This window comes from Harpia harpyja, chromosome 6 (assembly GCF_026419915.1).
Source record: "Harpia harpyja isolate bHarHar1 chromosome 6, bHarHar1 primary haplotype, whole genome shotgun sequence".
NCBI lineage: Eukaryota > Metazoa > Chordata > Aves > Accipitriformes > Accipitridae > Harpia > Harpia harpyja.
The window spans coordinates 41,465,294-41,482,659 of NC_068945.1; the positions used below are offsets into that span (position 1 = coordinate 41,465,294).

The 17,366-nt window shown below is 36.2% G+C and overlaps 1 protein-coding gene across 2 annotated transcripts in view; it reads left to right on the plus strand.

Annotated features, from left to right (window-relative positions):
- MDFIC (MyoD family inhibitor domain containing) overlaps positions 1 to 6,680 on the plus strand; it is a 52,921-nt gene extending 46,241 nt beyond the window's left edge. For both annotated transcript variants that reach the window (XM_052789132.1, XM_052789133.1), the window contains exon 5: positions 3,034 to 6,680. In XM_052789132.1, the coding sequence (XP_052645092.1) occupies positions 3,034 to 3,281 (248 nt within the window). In that variant the 3' untranslated portion in view covers positions 3,282 to 6,680. The remainder of the gene's footprint in view (positions 1 to 3,033) is intronic.
- The last annotated feature ends 10,686 nt before the right edge of the window (positions 6,681 to 17,366 follow it).

Consider the following 17,366-nt stretch of genomic DNA (forward strand, 5'->3'; position numbering starts at 1 on the left):
TAAGAAGTAGGAGTCCTACATGGAAGAAATTATTCTTCCACCCATTTTATGCAAACATATTACAGACCTTTAGAGTCATGATTCTGAATTCAGCAAGTTACGTAAGACTGGGTAACAGCATGCTTTGTCATGTGTTAAATAATTGCTATCCGGATAGCTATTAAAAGTCAATAACATGAAGAATATAAAAGCATGATTATTTCAGGTTTGTCCTTGAAATGTGAATCAAAGTTTATGTTCATTGTACAAATGAATCATTGCAAGAATGAAGAGAGCAGTAAAGGGTTTCTGTACTTTATGTTATGTGTTTGTGTAGGTTAAGCAAAATTGTTACATAAAGATTTTCTGAATGAAAAATTAGTTTTGCCATCCAGGGAGAAGGAAATAAAAATAAACAGTACGTAAATAAATTCTTTTAGCGTTTCAGTCAGTGAAGAAAAGATGGAAAGAAAGACCCTCCACAGAGTTTCCATCATAGCACTAATGGCCAAAATTTCTTTCTGTCTCTTGGGCCATTTTTGATAGCTTTTTCCTTTGAAATACCATTATTTAAATCAACACACCCTCTTCTTGTAAGTAGTGATTTAGTGGGTTTTTTTTAGGTTAGGAGGGAAAAGTTCTTTTGTGGGTCCAGAAAGTGCTGTCTCAGTGCAGTCCCTTTTGTTTAACCTGTGAACTCTGTCTCTTGCCTATCAATAAATACGTATATTATAATTTCTGTGAATGTTTATTTGTCTCCCTGCAGTTTTACATATCCCTGCATGAAGCAGGCAAGATTTGTTTGAGCATCTTATTCTCAATTACTGATACACGTAAAGTTTTATTATGGTGTTTTGTTTAAAAAAACATTTGTAGAACAAAATTTGTTGTGGTATTAGCTTCTTTCAGCTGTGTTTTAAAGATGCGAAATAGTAAAACCCTCAGTTGCCCAAATATGAAGGTTTCTTAGATAGAACTCTTGGCTTCTTTATCTTTTTCCTTCATATTAAAAGAAAATCTGAAAGGAGATTGTACCTGAACAAATTTAACACCATCTCCATGACAACCAGCTAATTAATCGCTATCGGTCTGGCTTTGGTCCTCTTCAGTGAACTGATACTCCCCAGCTTTATTTCACGTATCTTCTGGGTTTTCTATGAAGGTCATTTATTTAGCGACAGTATTTCTTTGGGAAAAGCAGCCTTTTAATCCAGGCAACAACTTTCTTTAAAAACAGCTCAATCTGACCTGCCGTTTCCTCTCAGTTTTGCTTTCCTGCACAGTAGTAGGGAGTTTTTGAGGTTGTTTATTTTGTCCTTCTTGCTTTTCCTGATATTTCTATTTTTTCTTTTGGGCATAAGTGTTCATTATGTATGTTATGACTGTGACCACATTGCAGTACAGGTATTCCCAAGCTAAGTTTGGATCTAAGTAGTGTAGAAAGTAGGAGAAATCGGTCCCCCGCAGTGTGATGTTTAGAGCGGGCTAAGAGCTCAGATGGTTATGTTGCTTCTTGGGACACGTTTTGCAGGTCTGAGCCTCTGTTGCTGCAGTGCTGTAAGTATTCGTGCTTGCTTGTGTAAAGTCATCGCTACACTATCCTGCAGTCAAAGTTTCTGCTATGTTAGAGGTACTTTGAATCAGTCAAGATACTTGCTACGGTTACTGCATCATTTTTGACATTTATAAATATGTTTAGGGGGCTTGGTAATTGTAATACTGTTGCAAGTAATTGCAAGCTTTCCCCTATGATAACAGTCTCCAGCTTGTGAAGTGTAAGAATATAACGTCCAATTGCCCATATAGCTCAATATCCTGTCTTTCCTATCAGCTTCTCATAAGCAGATACCTGTGATAGACTGTAGGGACAGGGAGAGGATGAGATGGTGCAGGATATTTTCCCCAGAACATTTTCCCAATCTTCCAACTGTCTGTGGCTAAAGGAGTGGAAAGGTTGCAAGCAGTAAAAAGAAGAATGAAACCTGAGGCTAGGAAAGAACAAGAATTCTCTATCGTGAACATTTCTTGTATTTTTAAGTTTTCATTTTCTTTCTGGATGACTGTTCACTGCCTTTTACAAATTCAATATGCTTTATACATGTTACGTGCTTACTATGGGAGCAGAGTGAAAACAGGTGAGTATATGCCTCACTCGCAGTCTCCTTTTCACTGATGCATGTTTAGTTCCAATCTTTGTGTTTTCCTGTCATGTCTCATGGATGTATTAATTGTTTGAAGCTATTCTGTATATTTACTCTTTGAGTGCCATATTTTTTGCAGACAGTTTGTGGGACACCTCAATTATCTCATGTAATTTAGTAGTACTTATGAGAGATGAATATTGATGTTCGGGTATAGGTATGAACTCTATTGAAGATTAAAGTGGTAGACTAAAAGGATTGCCAAGAGATTTGTGTAGAAAGGCAATAGAAAAAATCTGGGGTTTGACTGAATATTTTATATATCGCTGAAAGTACAGAAATACATATAACACGCTGTTATGCTGGTTTTAAGGTGTGCATACAACTATAAAGAAAGCAAAAATGTTGTGGCAACTCCCTTATTTTTCTTCATAACTAGCAAGCCAACAAAACAGATTCAGAAGGGCAAGATGCACTGGGAGAGGCTGGAAATAGTTTTAGGTAGTTTCCTTCATAAGCTGATTTTTTAAATCCAGCCTGCTGGAAGAAGTTATGATTGAAGAGAATAGATATGGATATTTTACATAATAAATGATTGGAGAAATGGTTCTAAGCGGATATTTAGTACTTGGGATTTGCATGAAGTGAAGCAGGGAAAGGAAACTTGCACCAAAACCGATACTGAACTAGAGACAAGTTAGGCTGCAAAAGTGACCTTGAAGATGGGAAGCATGTTCTGTATGGTATTAGATTATGTCTATTCTGAATCATTGTCTTTCAGCTACTTATTTGACAGTGTGATGTATTTAGAATAACATATTAATGATTTCTTCTTTTGTCTCTTTGTTTGTTTGTTTGTTTGCTGCTTCTGTTTGTTCGTACATGACATGCTGCTGACCTGGTACGTATGAAGATTGCTGCGTTCACTGTATCCTGGCTTGCTTGTTCTGTGAATTTCTCACCCTCTGTAACATTGTTCTGGGACAAGCATCCTGTGGCATCTGCACATCGGAGGCCTGCTGCTGTTGCTGTGGGGACGAGATGGGGGATGACTGTAACTGCCCATGCGATATGGACTGTGGCATAATGGACGCATGTTGCGAATCTTCAGATTGCTTGGAGATCTGCATGGAATGCTGTGGGATCTGCTTCCCATCATGAAATATTTATCCCTTTTTATTTTATTTGCTATAAAACTGGAGAGCTTTTCTTTAAATACATTTGAAGAAAGACAAGGTAAGATTTTCACACAACCAACTGGTATTGCACTGTTAATTCCCTATATATAAATATTTTTTTAAAAAGCAATCCTCAAATCTGTATTCTAAGACAAATTGTATAGTTTTGTATGTGAAACTCAAGCTACATTCCAGCTTCCTTTTGGCTTTGCAAATGGAAGACTTTATTGAAACCGAATCACAGGCCTGATACCACAGGCTGTATGAGGGCAAAATTGCCATTTGAATTGAATGACAGGTTTTGGTCAGAGAAGAGACTACAGGGCAAAGCCTTAAGTATTTGCCTTTACCTACTTTAATGTTTAAACGCTCGAATGCCTCCATGCGTAACATGCCTTTACAGGCATTCTGAAAAGCAAAATGTCTTTATTTCAATCTCTTTGTGTTGAAAGCAACTTTGCTCTATTATTTTAAACTTAATTCAAAAGTCAGCATCAGGAATCTGTGCTTGGTTTTACTACAGTGGTCACCTTGGCAATATTTCTTTTGTTTTGAATATCTCATTGGTTTGAGAGAGATTCCTGGTATTTTCCGTTGTCAATATCGATACTATGGGAAAGTTTGGCAAACTAAATTCAGTTTAAGTTTTGCCATGGACTAGAGTACCAAGATTTCATTGTTATCAATCAAGACAGAATAGAGAACTTGTATTTTTATTTCAGTACTAATATTACTTGAAATGCTTCTTTTTAGAAAGAGACTTTGGAAATCTGTGTAGACATGAAATATATCCTTAGACTAACAGACTAATAGACTAACAAATCTTCAAAATTTGGCTATAAAACAGCAATTATTAGAAGTTAAGTCAAGAATCTAAATATGTACATTAAGTGGCCCTGTCAGTGTTTGTGGCTTTAGAGCCAGTGTCACATAACTTAGTATTTATTTCTTCACTGTGTGAGAAAGATCCACAGAGGATGGGAGAACTTAAATGGGATATAAAGACCAAATTAAAACTGACTTGATCAAGGAATTCTGTCATTGAATGCAAAAAGCAAATGCAAAAATGTTTAGTCTCAGATCCGTTTTAAGTGTTATCTTTAAATAACTGTGTAAAAAAAAAAAACATTTTAAAAATGTATGATATCCTTTACAAATAAAAGGATTGGGATTTAAAATGTTTGAAAAATACAGTTAGGATCTGGTGGGCAACTTTTTCCCTATTATACCATTAATGTTTTCTGAGAAATATGTCTCTCTGTCATTGTAATTGTGAAATAAATTTGGTCCAACACATAAAGACGTTTATGGCATTCCCAGATTTAGGGAATAATGGTACCCATTTTCTTTATCATCTGCTAGTTTCTCCCCTCCATGTCTGTAGCTCATTAACTTTTCTGTCTAAACCACCTACACACCTTGATCTCACATACTTAAACTTTCCTATCTACCCTCCAGATTTCCCATTTGTAGATTGTTGGATCTCGTAAATTAAGGCCTTGTTACAGGAGTCATCGATAGCCAATTTTTTTCTGTTGAGTGAATTGACCATAAATGTCTCTTTTCGCTGTAGTGAATTCAGTTTATGCAAATGTGACAAGCTAAAGATCACAGGAGTGTGAAGCTAAGTCAACAAGTGGTCTGGTATTAACCAAAGCTTCTCCCTGTGAACACTGACTAGTAGTGCCTACTACTGCAAGTTATCACTGAAGGAAACATAGCCGAATCCTCAACTATATTAGGGAGCTGGGAGGTGTTACGTTTTGCCTTAACATCTGCAATATTGTAGTGTATTCTGATGTAATGCAGATTTACTCAGAGGGTTTCTTACCTGTTTTTTGATAGTTACTACAAGAATTGATTGTTAACATCTTTGGTTTTTTTTCCATATATTGGACCAGATTAAGATCTGTATTGCATAAACTAAGTGCATTTCCATTAATGTCAGAATTTTCCATTGGTTTAGCTCCAGCTGGAGAGCACAAAGATATTATGGTAATAGGCAGGCTAACAAGGAATCATATAGTTAAATTGATAAATTCCCTGAGCTCAGAATCAGGCCCATGGGGCTCAATTATGACTCCTAAAAGTCTGAACCACATTGGGAAGGGGGAAGAGGTGCCTTGGTTGAGTGGCAGTGCCTGGAGGCATTTTGCCTTTGTAAGGCATAATGCCTCTGGGGAAATTGGGGGCATCACAGTGAGCACTGGGACTTGAGGCACCTTGGAAAAAGTCTAGACAGTGCTTTGCCCATTGTAGGTATGTGGTTGACACCGTGGTGGTGGGGCTAGGCAGCACCATGAACTATCCTTCCTCGTGTCCTTCTGGTCATGGGGAGGTGAATTGTGGCTGTTTCTTGTCTGATTGTGCTTTTGGGGATGGGGAAGAGGACTTCCAGGCTCCTGTCCTGCCCCTGTGTCCATGCCCTGCTGGAGCAGTTCCAGTTTTGTGCTTGGAAAACTGCACATTTGCATATCAAGCTTTTAGTGAATTCTGGATGTTAGTAAAAATTACTTTTACCACAGGATGATACAGTTTTTTAAAAAAGAAGATACCAATTTAGGGAGTCCTTTTTCTGTGTAAAAGTTTATCTTATTTTTTATGTTTATACAGTTTGCTCTGCACAAACCCTTGTTTCTACTTACAGGAACCCAGAGGGTTTTTTTGATTTACTGCAATTATGAAAACCTGGGAAAAGTATTTACTATTAAGTATTTACTTCCAGTGCTGTTAAAATACAAATGATAATTACAGGAACTTTGTTCATGCATATATGCGTATGTGTACAGACTCTCTCAGACACATGCACACACACACACACACACATATGCAGATATATTATTTCTTTTCCCACTTCGTTTGTGAAATACTAGGAAGTGAAAATAGTGTTTATTAACTAACCCTCATAGTGATTAGAAGTATCAAAGTAGTACAGACAGTTGAAAAAAATAAAAAACTGTGTGATTTGTTTGACATTTAAATGTAATCTGCTACTGTTTGTCATAGAGATATTAGCACTTTTGTAAAATGTATCTTGTAGCAGAGAATATTAGTATGTAGTTTAAGGAATTCCTTTCTATATTTATATTCTTAAATTCTGTTTTGTAATTCTCACTCTATAGGCAATCTTGTAAGCACCTTGTGTAATTAAAACAAGCAGAATTAGAAGGAGTCAAATGTGAAAATATAGTTTAAATAAAATTAAAACATCAGAACTTAACTGTCTATTTTACAATAGTTCTTGTGAACTTGTACAGTGTTTCAGTTTATAGTTCTGCAAACTGGCCCATTTGAAAAAATGGTAACTTGCTCTTTGTATTTTGTATCAACTGGATGTGCTATTCTCAAACACTATTTTGAAATAAAGATCTTTATTTTGAAACTTTGGGATATCTTCTTCTTCTAGTCTTGCCCTGTTACTCTTCTGAATGATAATTTCATGTCTTATTTGTGATTTTTTTCTGTTAGAACACTTCCTGAAGGCTTTGGCCTTCGGGTGATTTGCACAGAGACTGAGCCGGTGTACATGAGTTGTTTTACAGGTGGAGCTAAACCAGGAGCTAAACAGGTGCTAGAAGCTGTGCTAGCATGAATCTCCAACAGTAAAAAAGTTTGTCATTAAGAGGGCAAATTCATTCCTTAGTGAAATTGTGTTAATAAGGTGAAATTCCAGTAATGATTAAATTTGATCAAAATGAAAATTATTTTAATACATCTGCAGCAATACTCTTCAGTTTACTAAAACCAAGCTGAACAAGAATGTAGTTGGTTCATGGTATTGCAGTAGACATATTAAGGTGAATGGCCTATGTGGCCTATGAAACGAAGGCTTACACACAGTACCACTGTTTTAAAGTAAGGTATGTTTTTAAAATCAGTTAGTTTAAACACAGATAGAGTAGACTGTTTCAACTGTGATTTAAGCAAAGATTTTTTTTTCATGTTGGCTTAAGCTGAGTGTGAGCATGCTTATGCTACTTTAAAACTGCAGAAACTACATGTCTGCAGTCTTTTGCACTAATTTTTCTATGTCTATTTTAAATTTATTGAATGTTCTACCATGTCTGTGTATACGTGGGCCCTTAGAGGATCTAAAAAAATTCTGACGTCTCCCTTCTGGGCATTAGAGAGGTAAGATGTTAAAACTGGCAGAAGTTGTGCTTGAGTGTGTGCCATGAAGTCTTGCCATTGAGACCGCGTGCCAAAATAATTGTTCGTGTAGGAGAACTAATAAATGCATAGACAAATAGCACCATTTGAGACTTATTATAGGCGATTTAGCCAGTATCCATAATACATAATATTTCTAGAAAAAAATGCCTTCAGTGAAGAAGGATCAGGAACATTTGGGAGCTTTTGGATTGAATAATGACTCTATTTTAGCCATAGTACTCATGTTAAGAACTGTTTGTTGAGTTTGGCGAATAATTTTTTTTATAATCTGCTAAATGAGAAGCTTTTCTGAGCTCTTCACACATTTTTTTAGAAAAACTGTCTTAATGACTGCAATATTTGATGTATGTTCTTGGAGAGCAATGCCAATTGTGTTGATGTATTTTCACAGTAAACCTCCTTATATCAGCTGTCTTGTAACTTTCTGAAAGGCAACAGATACATCATAGAGTGAATCAGAGAATGAATCATATATCTGAAGTCTTAGTCTTGGCCCCCAAATTAAATTTAAGGTTAGAGAAATACTTCCCTGGTATCTTCTCTCTGTACCTCTCTCTGTCTACATGTGAGCGCATACACCATGTGTTGGAAGGCTTCAGGTAATGTTGATGGTGACTGTAGTAGCTCTAGAATCCTCCAGGCATTACTCTTATTTTTTTTCCTACCTTTTAACCCTTCTGCCAGTTCTTGTAACTTCCAAAGACAGCAGAGGGACCTTAACTGAATTTTAGCATCAGGATATTGAAAGAAGTTCAATAAAAATAATACTCTGCACCCATTTCCATAATGCCCTTGTTCACTGTGCTCGGGATACTCGAATGTGAAATTGATTGCTTGTACAAAATTCAGCCTCCTCATAAGCACTTGCTTATGCTGTTTACCAGTGATTTGGTGCTAGTGACATAAAAGAATGGCCTTTCTCTTCTTCAGAAGTCTTTGATATGATGGGCTATTTCTACTATAGTTGGAAAGAGAGAAATTTCTCCGAATTACCATTACGCGAAACAGGCAGATATTGAGTTTGATGAGGTGATCTTAATCTCTATATGGTTTTTAGTATATGAGTTCACCTCACTTAATTTAATAAAACACTACATACAATCCTGTTTGCCTCCATTACGTATGTATATTGTAGCAATTGTTAGTACATTACCATTCAATACTCATAAAAATGGGATAGTAGATGAAAGATTGTATAATACCTTTTATAACTTTAATAGTATCTTACTAATTTTTATTCTGATATGCATATGCTATTTTAATGGGCAAAATACTCCACAATAATTGAGGCTCTTTATATCATCTCAGTAGGGTATGTAATTGGTGCCCAAGCACTGTACAATTCCTCTTCAATCAGTGGTGTAAGCTTCTGCAATTTGTCTCATCTCCAGGTTGCACAAAGTGACCACACTGTGAATACACTGTACTCTTAACTTGTATGTGTTTCACATTACAGTCTTTTTCCACAGTACCTGCCTTTGCTTCTTTAGCTTTATCACAAGGTGGTTTGTTTGGTTTTAGTGAGGTTTTTTTAAATCTTTGTTGTTCAAAGAGAAGAGAAAGGGCTTTTATTATAGATGTCTAGGACAATACCAAGGTCTCTGTTACATTGTAAGTTATTTCTTCATCTTTTCTGTGTTCACTGCTATATGCAACTCGTGGTCAAACAGACTTGTGAAAGTGGTATCTTTGGAACTTCGGAATATTTCTAAGTAACTGTAGCTCAACAGTGTTTTATATTTGAATACTTGCAGTTTAAAATACATTGATTCTGTCTTGCTCATTGAAATAAAGATCCGAAAGTTCTGTCGAGATGGACTCTGCAGAGTCTTGCAAACTGGCAATCTTCAAAATAGTTCTTCTACTCATGAGAATAAGACCAGTACATTAGTTTAAAATGAATACATTTTACAGTGGCGTACATATGCTAGTTTTTAGATTCTGTGCTACTCTCGGTTACTGAACACTAGTAAGACCAAGCTGGGAAAAAGAAATGTCTTAAACAGCATGGGTTTGCTTTCCTTCCTAGGAAATGCGACTCCATTTGTCTGTTTCTTCATGTGAGGAGGAGACACCTTGATTACATATTTAATGTAGACTAACAGCAGTGGTTTAGAATCCACAATAACTTCAAGGTCATTACAAGTAGCGTGTGAAGGATAAAGGGAAACGCAGTGCAAGGATTCCACTGCTGTTGACAACTGCTGTCTCTGCATCAGTAATCTGCTGTGCAACTACCAAGCTTTCATGGGGTTAAGTTTAAGAAAATTAAGGTGTCCATGACTGAAATTTTATATTCAGTCTTGTTTCTTCAGAAAGAGTAATTAGGCATATTTACACAATTACATTTTAGTAAACTATTATGCCAGCTTAACTGTAACACATATTCTGGTAAAAGTACATTAAACAGCAATCCAAAAGCAATTTAGCTGCTGAAGGCATTATTTTCTATCTAATTATTCACAAATTAATGAATAAAATTAAATTCCAATCACTGAAAAAATGAAGCAGTGGTGAGAATCAGAACTACAGATTAGTTAAAGCTATGCAATGCATAACAGAATTAAAGCTTTCTTTTATTCAAATTCAATGCTTAAAAAAGAACAAATCCATCATCTTGAAATTTGACTTGTAGCTTGACATTAAAAATAATATGAGTAGAATTTTCAGTGGGGTAAGCACAAAACTAGTTCAAGTAGTGTCACTCTCAATTAATGTACTCAGGTGGTGTGCCCATTAAAATTCCCACTTGTGGGTTCAGCTCTCTATGCAAATGGGGTCATTACCTGGAGAATTTAATTGGGTATGACACTGGGAGTAGGAATTTTCCTTTCAAAATAAACCTACTTGCACACATTTTCACTAGAAATTTGATTGTTACATATACTTCATATTGTTTGGCTCTATAAATATTTACCAAAATTGAGAATGTTTTCACTTATTTTTTTTACAGGTGATTCATAATGCATCAAAATGATTTTTAAATTCTTCCATGTATTGCATATGCAAGTCTTGTTACAAAAACCTGTGGTGAAAATGTATTTTTTGGTGTTAAAATGATGTTTTTACATGTTTCACATCCTTTTAAAGCTGGTATTAATTTTTATAGCATCTGAAAGCAGAACTGTAATATTTTTGTAGTGTATCTACAGGTAAAGGAAAAAAGGCTATATCGTACTGAACTTTTATCTCACACATTGTTTGGAAAGGACAAAAATATACTGTGTTTCTGAGTAATACTAACTTCCAACTTTTGCTGGAAATTGCTTTGCAGAATCATTTGTATAAATAAGGCTAATTGTGAAAGATATTAATTCCAAAATGCACACACAAATATTGTGGAAACACAGAAGTACATGGTTGGAAGGAACTTCTAGAGAACTTCCAGTTCAGCAGTCCAAGCTGAAACAGTGTCTAAAAACATGTTCTTGAAAACCTCAGATGGAGGGAATTTTGGATACTCTTAAGGATAGTCGGCACTAGCGCTACTGTAGTCTTACAGATAGAAAGCTTTTTTCTAACATCCCATTTAATCTTATTTCTGCAAGTAAGACTGATGTATCCATGTTCTATTCCCAGTGGATGTGTAGAACAATCACCATTCTCTTGTCATAACCTTTCATATATTAACCTTTCATTCAGTTTGTGTACTTCTGTCTAGTTTTCTCTTACCTAGTCCAAAGAAATCCAGTCCAGTTTCTTCAACCTGTCTTCTTCAATACGGCATTAATTTCGGGCATTATAGACAGTATGAGCTATGCTTCTCATTTCAAAGTATCACAAGACTGAGGGAACAACTTGTGAAGGGACTTTCTCTGCTAATGAGAAACATAGTTGTTGGATGGTATATCGAGGAAAGAAATATATTCATGTCTGTAACATGCATGGATTTCTGTGGCAAGAAAGTTGACAGTATTTCAATTGCACCTTAACTTCTGTAAAGGAAACAGTCCAAAGAATCTACATAAACACTTGGAAGATTTGCATGGGACTTGTAGAAGACTTTTTAAATTTCCAGGGTGGAGGCCTGCAAGTGTTGTCTTAGCAAACAAACAGAAAATGAATCTACCATGTCATTAAACCTTATCTCCATTTGTTACTTCTGTATTTTTGCTCTGTCTCAGCTTTCAGCTTCTTGCCATTTCTGTTCAGCACTCTGTGTACTAATCCAGCATCATCCATGTTTTCCCTAAAACTTCCTGTGCAGTTCTATTGGTTCTCATTGCTTCTTTGATGCCTAATACATATTTATCTATGAAAAAAAACCCTGCTACTGAAGAGTGGTGTTTTGCTTATTAAACTTACCTGCAAGTTTGTGGTAGCCTTACAATGTGGTTTTAAGACCTTAGGCGAGAGTGGATTTTAACATAAACTGCATTTCAAAAGGTTGATGCTACCTTACTATTCTTCATGTTCAAAAATGGTAATTAGAATTTGGGGAAAGCTCATTTTATTCTTGTGGAAAATCATTGGAAGCTTGATCTGGAAATAATGACAAATTAAATTATGGAAGAAATGCTAATGCACATCAATATAGTTTTATGGGAAATACTTCTTGATTGTTATTCACTAATGAGAATAAAAGTTTGGCTGAAAAAACTAATTGTATAGTCATAATATACTTCTTAACACATTTGATTTAGGACTTATATGACATCCTGATTTGCAAGATTATACTTTAATATGTGCAGATGATGTAGACTGAAACTGAGTAACTGATAGGTCTCAAACAGTAGTTGTCAAATGAAATCGTTGTAAAAAGGGTGATTTTACAGAGGTTCTGTGGAAATTGGTACTGTGCCTGCCACTATTCAACATTTTCATCAATGATGTGGAAGCATTTCTAGCAGAATTTGTAGATGAATCGATAGTTGATGGAACAGTAAATTAAATACGTATCTTGTTACAAGGTGCTTATTTAGAGCAATCAGGACCTGGTAGGATAGACCTCTTCCTCTGAGAAAATGTTTTTCCATGCTATGAAAGGGAAAGGAAATATTTAGAATTTACTTCGCAGAAAAAAGGATTAATTTTAAACACTTTGAAAAGACTGGAGGGTCATGATGAAGAAAGTAGTACTGAACAATGGTTTTCAGTTGAAATGCTGTGGCCTTTCATGGTGACCTTTCGATTTTTAAATGGGTAATGCAGTGAGTGGAAGCAGGGAGGAGTGTGTACTTAGGAAACCAGTTTCGGAACACTGCTTTCTGACCTTCATGTTTTGAAAAGCAGAAAGAGTCCAAAACAGAGTCACAGAAATGATTTAGAGACATAAAATTGCTTTAAAAAGAGAGAATTTCAGAGCTTATCCAGCGGTTTATCCAGCAGAAGACCAAGATGTGACTTCACCACACTGTACCGCTATCTTCACAGGCACAAATTACTGTGTTCTGAAGCTTTTCTTATTCTGCCAGAGATGCAGAAAGAGCTAAAATCTAAAGCCAAACAAAAACTGATGGCCAATTTCTTACCTGAATGTAACTGTGAAGATAGTAATGAGTAGAACAAGCTACCAAACCCAGGATTTGATTACCCACCTCCTGATAGTCTTAGCTCACAACTGAATGCTTTTCTGAAAGATACGCTTACCTTTAAAAGGCTGTGTGTGCATATGTATACATACATACATATATATAGAAAAAATATATATATATAATCAATAAATATTGAACTGGATGGAATTTTATTTCCTTTCATGTTAGAGAGGTTAGATGAGGTGGTGCACCTCACGAATTTGTTGTCTAGCGGCAGTAAACGATTATTTTAATCGTTTGAATGGGGTTTGTAGAATTCTTACTTTTGTCAAACATTAAAAAGAATAGAAAGAAATGTTTTTCCATAAAACTTTCTTTGGCATAATATCTCTATCTGTTCTAGGTGTATAAGAAAAGGAGCAGTATTCTGGGCTGTTTATCACCTGTATTCAGTGAGATTCTCTATGAGGAAGAGACGTTTTCTTACCTGTGCTCGTGTACAAGTAAGATACGTGCATCAGATAAAGCAGGGACAGGTCTCCGGGGTCTACAAGGTGGACTGCTCCTTGACTGTCTCCCTGTAACAGGTTCTATAACTTCTCTGTGGGTTGAGGTTTTATCTGGTGTTTTTTTTTTATTTCCTTCCTTACCCTTACTGGTGGGAGCATGAGAAGTACCAGTACATGTGTTTAATCTATTGAAATGGACTTGAAATAGGGCGCTTTTTTGCTAGTGCAGGATCTCCACAACACAAAGATGTCTGTCCTCTCTCGCGGTAGCTGTCTGGGATAATGTGGCCGTCACAGATGTTTCCCATACCAACATTCAAATATGGTGAATGTAGGTTATAGTTCTGGACTAATAATTCAAATAAAGATTAATTTCTATTGCAAAAATGTAAAACACATTAAATGTTAATTTCAAGGGCAAAGCTAAATTGAAGTCCCTAAGAAAATACTTTAAATTAGATGAATTACCTGTAAAACAAACATCATAGATAAAAAGTGAATTTACTTAATATGAAAAAGTTAATAAAATGGGCTGTGAAAGGAAGATGAGCAGCAGTGTTAAGATAAATAGTCCACTCACACTGAAATAAAGCATGAAAGTTCACCTGGATATAGAAGTTTATGGAAAATTTACAAGACAAAATGCATTCCGGTGTATTAAACAAAGGACCACTGGGATTTGTGTGTTGTGAGCTGTCTGTAAGCTCATCATAACCATTACAAATCTGCTCTGAGATGTTGAAAGAGCAAAAATACAGAGCCAGAAGGTCCAATTCCTCTGAGCCAGGGAAAAGAAGTGGGTACTGGCTTCTTTTTTTGTACGCTATCCCTCCACGTGTTGCAATGCAGGAAATTATAGAGCAGGTGGAAAGGTCAGGCGTGTGTAGAGACTTTACTGCACATTTCGCTTCCCTGCTCTTTAGTTAGAGGTTAATACAATGCTGCGTTACGTTGATGCAGCAATAGTTTTGCATTCCCCTACTTCAGGAGAAATTTAACTCACAAACTATACCATTAGATTTATTTATTTATTTATTTCCCTCAGGTTACTTCCTTGGTTCTGTGGTGTTCTTGAGGGAGTCAAATGATAAAATGAAAATTGACCCCTGTGGAAATCGTAAGTAGTTTGTTAGACTGTATTGTAAGACGTGGGGATTTCTCCAGTGACAGAAATGAATTTTCCCCTTTTCTTAGCCTGGTTTCCAGAGAGAAAAGGGCTTTATAATCCACTGTGATGTATATGCTTGCATGTGTGTTTGTCCATTTCCTTATTCCCTACTAATAACTTTTAAGCCTGTAGGTCCCATTTAAACCAAGTGAAAAATGAGAGCAATTAAAAAAAGAAAAAAGCAACCTAACAAAGGAGAGTGGGCCTATTCTTACTCCACTGAGGGTGCACTTGCAGAATTTGCTCAGCTCTTACAAGCTGTCAGAGAAACCACAGAAGGGAGACTTACTGAAAATATTTAATTGTGGAAAAACCTACAGCTGAAGTTCACGTTTTATTAAATGCAAGGGAGTCAAGCTGGGATACTGAAATCACGCAAATGAAAATTAATTCTGCTACTTATGGAACAAGTTGTTTTGCATGATTTAAGCTTGACTTTCGTAAATATGAATAGTTTAAATTGCTTTCAAAATAAATCCTACTTCTTGGTCTCCTGTTTTGTAATGTTTGCTTTTGGAAAAGTTATGGTATTCCCCTTCAGTGATTCAGGGTTTTTTTCCCACCAAATAGCTTTCTAAATCTGTTGTTCCAGGGTAGCCTTTATGGCGAAAACTAGAAATGACTGAAAAAATAATTTGATAGTGGCTAAGAAAAAAAGTCTGAAGGGTTGAAAAAGAAACTGTGGGTTTTTAGCACACATGCTTGTTTATTTTCTTTTTACCAGTTACAACTTTAGACTCAAGATTAAATTTTTAAAATTTTAATTCCATATAAAAATTTTCTAATGAAACAATAAATAATATACTGCATAATTGTGCTCCCAGTTAGCATTAATAAAGTATTATATGCGTAAGTTTTACAACTAGAAGTAGCACTGCAGTTGTCACATTTTACTGTACACATAGCTTGATTGTTGCAGAGTAGACATCTGCCAGAAACATTTCAGTTTAGCATGATGAATTTACTGTAACCCTGTCAAAAATCACGTAACAATGCCAAAGTACCGCTTTGAATATAGGTTGAAAAACAGAAATAAGTGTGTCGAGGAAGGTTTTCAAATTCTCTCAGAATCCAGTCATTACTGGTGTTACGGCCGGGCACGTAGGTACGCTGCTGCTCCGTGGGGGATTCCCGGGAAGCGAACATTACTTACTTAATCAGGGGAGCGAAAAGCAAGATCCTGTTGACTGTAGGTGCCCTGAGTAGGCTATCAGCACCCCAGCGAGGATGCTGGCGCACAAAGGGCAGGCAATTTGCACAGAAGTGTAAAGACTTTTGGAAGCCTTTTGTTAAAATTAAAATGGAAAGGGCGCAATTTGTTTGTGAAGTCTTCTGCACTGGCTGTATTTCAGATGCTTGATTTTTTACTGATTATATACAAAACACTGTATGCAGCGCTGCTTGGGTTAATATGCTTGTTGAAGCCTTGTGGTTGAATTATTTGGGCCCAATTCTGAGCTCAGATAAACAACAGAAGAGACAATCAGGGAAAGCACATGCTGTCTGGAGGCTTAATGGTAATTCTCTAGGATCCTGACATTTCAAGAAAGAGTGTATCAGGAAAGGTAACTACTCCTGCATCTTTGATAAAAGATTCTTCAGTGTAGTATGTGGTTTAAATAAATGTAGGATATCTCACTTTTTTTCTCAGGTTAGATCTTTTTGTATTTTCAATAGAGGCCAAAGGTGTTCTAGCATATTTCAAATGGAAGATAAGATAAGATCCTGGGATGTAACTCAAACACTACATTTGTATATTTTATGAAACTATTATTTATGAAAGGGAATTACAAATGTGCATCTGCATCTGCATAGGCCCACTGTCTGCCTACCCGTATGAATATTAGCATAGCCTTCAGGTAAATCCTGGAATTCAGGGGATTGTATCAACACGTAGTCATCTTTAATGGACTTTTAAACCATAAACAATGGAACTGATTGCTCACATGTACATACAATTAGTGTAAATGATTATTTCCTGACATTAATATGTTAAACAACAGACGTGTTGTTTGTTTTATTATAATTTTCTATTGTTAAGCTGATTTCAAACACTGCATATAAAGGTCTGATGGCAAAGTAGCAGTCTCCTATGGCATAGGAATTTCTGCCTTTGCTGATTTGTATAAAAAAACTTCGCAGCTGAAACCACTATTAAATGGAGGAACCTGCATCTGCCTCTTCCTTTCCCTTCTCAGAACTGTGCCTCAGAGTGCTGGGACAGATGGTGTCAGGCAGTTTGAGAGCAAAAACAAAAAAAACAAACCCAAACCAAAATGAAACCAAAACCCAAAGAAAACCCTCAAAACCTCCGGAGAGGTGATAGCCTGGAAAACTGGAAACTGCCTTCAAATACAGCCATCGGGAGAATTTCTTTGTGCCTTCAGAGAGCTTTGGTGAGGTACGTGGGAAAGTGCCTGTCCTGTGATCTTTCCTTTTAATATCTACAATCACTGAATTTATCTCTGTAAAATGTTTTGCTGTGTGTCTGTAAATGTTAATATTTGTATGTGCACATGAGTTCCTAACTTAATATTCTTGCTTAGAGTGCTTATGGCTCACATCCTACTCTGCCCTGCTCCTATGAATAGCCCCACGTGCTGATGGACTGACAAGACACCCTATTCTGCTGCAGCTGAATTAGGGCCGATACATGTTACACACAGGGCTGCCTGACAAATTGAATCAGCTACTCTAAGTGATTTTGCCTGTTTCAGAGTACTGGGATACTCAAAGGGCATCAA